Source organism: Cololabis saira, chromosome 6, assembly GCF_033807715.1.
Source record: "Cololabis saira isolate AMF1-May2022 chromosome 6, fColSai1.1, whole genome shotgun sequence".
NCBI classification, from domain to species: Eukaryota; Metazoa; Chordata; class Actinopteri; order Beloniformes; family Belonidae; genus Cololabis; species Cololabis saira.
Window position 1 is genome coordinate 48,050,061 of NC_084592.1, and position 6,000 is coordinate 48,056,060.

Below are 6,000 nucleotides of genomic sequence, written 5' to 3' on the forward strand. Positions count from 1 at the left end.
CTTTATGTTTTGGATCATTGTCTTGTTGGAAGACACATCTCCGTCCCAGTCTCAGGTCTTTTGCAGACTCCATCAGGTTTTTCTTCCAGAATGGTCTTGTATTTGGCTCCATCCATCTTCCGATCAATTTTAACCATCTTCCCTGTCCCTGCTGAAGAAAAGCAGGCCCAAACCATGATGCTGCCACCACCATGTTTGACAGTGGGGATAGTGTGTTGAGGATGATGAGCTGTGTTGCTTTTACGCCAAACATAACGTCTTGCATTGTTGCCAAAAAGTTCGATTTTGGTCTCATCTGACCAGAGCACCTTCTTCCACATGTTTGGTGTGTTTCCCAGGTGGCTTGTGGCAAACTTTAAACGACACTTTGTATGGATATCTTTAAGAAATGACTTTCTTCTTGCCACTCTTCCATAAAGGCCAGAATTGTGCAGTATACGACTGATTGTTGTCGTATGGACAGAGTCTCCCACCTCAGCTGTAGAGCTCTGCAGTTCATCCAGAGTGATCATGACCTCTGACCTCTGCAGCTCATCCAGAGTGATCATGGGCCTCTTGGCTGCATCTCTGATCAATCTTCTCCTTGTATGAGCTGAAAGTGTAGAGGGACGGCCAGGTCTTGGTAGATTTGCAGTGGTCTGATACTCCTTCCATTTCAATATTATTGCTTGCAAAGTGCTCCTTGGGATGTTTAAAAGCTTGGGAAATATTTCGTATCCAAATCCAGCTTTAAACTTCTCCACAACAGTATCTCTGACCTGCCTGGTGTGTTCCTTGTTCTTCATGATGCTCTCTGCGCTTTAAACGGACCTCTGAGACGATCACGGTGCAGGTGCATTTAGACAGAGACGTGATTACACACTGGTGGATTCCATTTATCATCATTAGTAATTTAGATCAACACTGGATCGTTCAGAGATCCTCACTGAACTTCTGGACAGAGTTTGCTGCACTGAAAGTAAAGGGGGTGAATAATTTTGCACGGCCACTTTTTCAGTTTTTTATTTGTTAAAAAAGTTTGAAATATCCAATACATTTCATTCCACTTCATGATTGTATCCCACTTGTTGTTGATTCTTCACAACAAATTGCAGTTTTATATCTTTATGTTTGAAGCCTAAAATGTGGCAAAAAGGTCACAAAGTTCAAGTGGGCCAAATACTTTCGCAAGGCACTGTATATGTTTTACAGGCATTTCCCCAAACTTCAACACAGTAGGTCAGATATGGAACAATCAGAGTGTTATATAAAATGTACAATGCTTTGTTGTCCAATGAATCCTTTACTTTGTGTAACAGAGCAATTGTTTTTGATATTTTTATCTTTGTATAATGTGATTTCCAATTCAAATTCTCATCCAGCATGACACCCAAAAACTTGGTTTCGTTGTATCGTTGTATGCCACCTGTAGCTTTTTCATTTTAGCACCGGTATAATGGCACCAAAGGTGAGCGGTGTATAGCGGAGTGCAATATGTTTTAAACAGTGCTGTTTTAACATTATCTGTACACACGTGAAACTTACGTGCCATCATATTGGCTTGGCCATATAGTTTACAGCAGTGACGCTGCAAATCATCATCGTCACTGAAATCATCCCTGATTATGTGGCCCAGGTATTTAAACTTCTTTACAACCTCTAATACTTCTCCTGCCAAAGGAAAAAAGAGGGAAAGGTAATCTTCTGATCGTCCTTTGTTTTGCAGATCATGACAACACTCTTTAGAATTGAACAATATATCAAATGAAAACCCATTCAGTACAGATCCTTAGTAGCTGCTGTAGGCCAGCCCTGTACGGAGACAATACAACTAGATCATCTGCGTAGATCATATGATTGATATGGTTGTCCCCCACCTGCAAACACTCATTGAGCTGTCTAGATAAATCATCCATGTATGAATTAAATAATAAAGGCTATAAAATCCCCCCCCTGGCGCACGCCATTGGACACCAGCAAGGGTGTGGATGTTCTCCTTCCCCACCTGCATAGTTTGGTGAGAATACCAAAACGATACGATCAAAGTCACGTGAGGCATCCAGAAAACACATAAATATTGTACTATTTTGACTTCTGTACTGGCTGACAATTTCCTTAAGTGTATAAATACATAGGTCTGTGCCATTTTTCTTGAAACCGAATTGGTTGTCGTGGTTGCTGTATACTCTTTGAGCCTGTCCATAAGAATACCCTCTAGTACCTTAGACATAATGCTCGCTAGTGCAATTGGTCTGTAGTTGTCTATGCTGTCTAGGCTTTCCTGCTAATACCCAACATGTAAAAGCTTCTTTAGCCTCTGCATGTTGTTCTTTGACATATATATTCCAACCTGGTCTCATGTTATCTCGTCTACTCGTCTACTTTTTTTTCTTGTAAGTGGATTGCCTCCCATAACCAAACAATTTACTATATCATCATACATTTTACACGGGTCATTATAATGGCCACCGTCCTTACAATTAATGTTCCCGCATGAAATGGCATTAATATATTATCTCATTTTCACTGGTTCTGTTGGACTGTTGGTACCTGCATCCTGGAGGCTTCAGCTCACATCTTTTATTCTTTATACAGGTTGTGGAGCTGCACTTTGACAGAGATCAGCTGTTCTTCTCTGGTCTCAGCTCTGAAGTCCAACCCCTCCCATCTGGAACATGTGGACCTGAGAGGGAACTACCTGCTGGTTTCCGATATGAAGCAGCTTTCTGATCTGGTGAAGAGTCCAGACTACAAGCTGCAGACTCTCAGGTCAGTGGAGGTTGGACTCGGTTCTGCTGCTTCCAGCAGTTTTCTACTAAAACCTTTTGGTATCAAAACAAAGATCATTGTTTCCAGTAAAGCTGCAGCTTCTCAGCAGCTGCTTTCCCCAGTAAAGCTGTGAGAGGAGGATGATGACAGGCTGCAGGATTGGACAGAAAGACAGAGACAGCAGTCAGCCAATCAGATGGTCCACATGTTGGCTGTAGACCAGTGTTGTGCTGGTGTTCACGTGTCCAGAAATAAAGGTGTATTCCAGCTGACTGCCTTCCAGGATGTACATACTAGGGGTGTAACGATACACTAATCTCACGATACGGTACGATACACGATATTGAGGTCACGATAACGATACGATATTATAGCAGTATTTTTTTTAACAACCTTGAATGAGGAACATATGACTGAAAAAAATGTCTTTTATTTGAAAGACACAAAATACAAAACAATACTGTACGTTTGCCCTATTTTTTACAGTTTGTAATGCTTTATAACTGTTTAAGTTTTAAAGAGAAAGCCAGGCCAACCATTTTCCACAAACTGAACTAAAAGTAAATGTCAGGTTTGCATTATGATCTTCAGTTTCATACAATAAAAATATTTTGCCACAAACTGAATAGTTTCTCTCATGTATGATTTGACTTTTTTCTTTTCCAGAAAATGAACAACTTAAATTAAATAAATAAATAAAAGTAAATAAATACATACAATTTTACATCATAAAAAAGATTGATTCATGCTCACCTTATAAGTATAAGAGAAGATTTATTTTTGTTAAGAAGGTTATTTTGGTAATTCAGGGTTCATAATTTTATAAATATATTATTTATATTCTGTAAATCAGGGACTATAATGACACTAGTCAGTTTATCTGTAGTTGTTAATATGTTTTAGCGGAGTGATACAGCACTAGGTGCTGTGTTGGTACTCTAAAATCCTACACTGTTGAGCGGACATTAAAGGGATTGTGACATGAAAAACACATTTTTCTTGATTTTTTGTGTTTTGTTGGGTGTCTTGACATCAATTACACCCAAAAAACAACGAACTTTTAACATTCAGTGTATTGTGTGCTTTCTGGGATTTTCCGCATAACAATGCAAAAACGGCGCATGTGGTTTGGTGGCGGATCGTTACGTAACGATCCGCTAAATCACCGCCCCCTCCACCCAGCTCCCTGCCTCCGCTCCTCTCCAGCGCACCATAAAGGCTGATTTATGGTTCCGCGTTACACCGACGCAGAGCCTACGGCGTAGGGTTACGCGGCGACGCGCACCATACGCTGAACCCTACGGCGTATGCTCTGCGTCGATTTAACGCGGAACCATAAATGAGGCTTAACACGGAGCTGTTTAGTTAGAGCCTCTTTTGTTCTAATCACCGGAGGAAAACTGCTAAGAAGACCCGCGGCCACTGACTGGACTTAAGATAAGGGGACAGTGCTGCTTGCATGCCTTTATTTTTATGATTGTTTGCTGTGGTTCGCCCTCCTGCTTTTCCGTGCATGCTTCGCCTGTCGCTCTCCGACGCCGCTGTGAGCGTATGGCTGGAGGAGGAGGAGGTTTGGAGGAGGAGCGGAGCAATGATTGACAGGAAAGGGGGGAAAGGAAGCATTTTTCACGGCGCAAAAAAACACTGTAATAAAAAGCCAGGAAAAGAGTACTAGAGTGAAGTTTTTCTTGTTACACTCTTTTAGACACATTTGAGGGATGTTGGCCAAGACTTTTAATAGTGTTAAAAGCATGTTAAAAATGATGTCACAATACCTTTAAAGTACACTGGAACTTAGCAGAAGTTGCCCACGTGTTTATCCTACTCACGACCCGAAAAAGGTTTAATTTAATAAGGTAAGGCTTAACTCTACACCAGCCTTATATAAGTAAAAGTTCAGAGCTCAAAACGGGACCGGAAAACGGGACTAGTTTCTTCTGAGCGTAATAAGATTTTGGTCCGCGGGTCGAGGCGCGGCCGCGGCCGCGGTCGGAACTAGTCAACACAATAGATTAATATTAATAACCCAATATCGCGATACACTTTGTCACCTCCACAACACGTATCGTGGCGTTTTTTGTATCGCGAGATTTCGTGGCACGATATATTGTTACATCCCTAGTACAGACACACAGCTGCTCCACTGCAGCTCTGAACACTCTGAAGTCCTGGATGTGCTGCATCCCTGACTGATAGCTGAAGGAGGGATCTCTTCAAACACTCCTTTATCTGCTCTCTTCTTTCTTCTTCCCTCTACAGGTGGGATTGGTATGACTGGCCAGGAGGGTGTTTGTGATGAGAGGATGAGTCGTGTCCTGATGGTCCTCAGAGGTTGAAGCAGAACCAGTTTGTGTGGACAGACTCGGACTGGATCGTGATGATGATGAAGCTGAAGATGAACGTAGTTTCTGAATTCCAGCGTTCTACAAACTTCTCATATATTCATGTATTTCATGTTAAGTAAAAAAGCCTTTATTAGGGCCCGAGCACTTACAGTGCGAAGGCCCTATTGTATCTGTAGGAATTTTTTCTTTAGGCCACGTCCGGTGATCATGTGAACTCTTATGAAGGTTTATGAACATTTGGTGAATATGTGTATTCGACTTTGAAGCCGGCTCAACCCCAGCCTGAAATCAGCTTTAATGTGCTTCCTAAAATGGCGGCCTTGTCAGTGACTACAAGGACCAGTGTGCCTTGTGGGGAGGCAATGCCTGAATGCGCGTCCAATCACTGGCCCGGCCCTCATGACGTCATACAACATGCGGAGCGCAAATCTCTGTTCCTCCCAGCTCTCGCACTCTTTCCCTCAGCCCAGCGGACAGGACAGACCTCCTGCCAACCGGTTTAGCCGAGACCACGTCTCCCCATTTTTCCTGAGAGCTGGGAGGGGGGGATTGTCCGGCGGAGCGTAAGATCCGTTACCACGGAGCGCCTTGCGCTCCCGATTTTCTCTCCCTCTAATTTCTCTCTCCGCTCTGAGTCTCTCTTGCAAAGGGGGACCTCATCCTCCGGTCAGCATGCCCAGATCAGCCCGAGAAGCATCCCGCCATCTGAGTCCGTGACGCCCACGCGCTCATCAGCCAAGACGGGAGCCTGCACGTCCGACAAGTGGACCAGACCCGCGGACACCGAGACGACGTGACAGGCTCCGTTGACCCGGCTGCTGCACACTGCACCCCCGTCCTTTTCATTTCAGAGGCGGAAGGAGAAGAGAGCCGGGAGACCGTTTTTTATTTTGTGGTGCCATTTTCC

At 43.4% G+C, this 6,000-nt stretch overlaps 1 protein-coding gene across 1 annotated transcript in view; it reads left to right on the plus strand.

The window, feature by feature from the left end:
• The window catches only part of LOC133445652 (uncharacterized), a 42,906-nt gene extending 37,419 nt beyond the window's left edge, over window positions 1-5,487 (plus strand). The window contains exons 13-14 of the mRNA XM_061722976.1: window positions 2,575-2,748; window positions 5,008-5,487. Of these exons, the coding sequence (XP_061578960.1) occupies window positions 2,575-2,748; window positions 5,008-5,044 (211 nt within the window). The 3' untranslated portion in view covers window positions 5,045-5,487. The remainder of the gene's footprint in view (window positions 1-2,574; window positions 2,749-5,007) is intronic.
• Window positions 5,488-6,000: the final 513 nt, after the last annotated feature.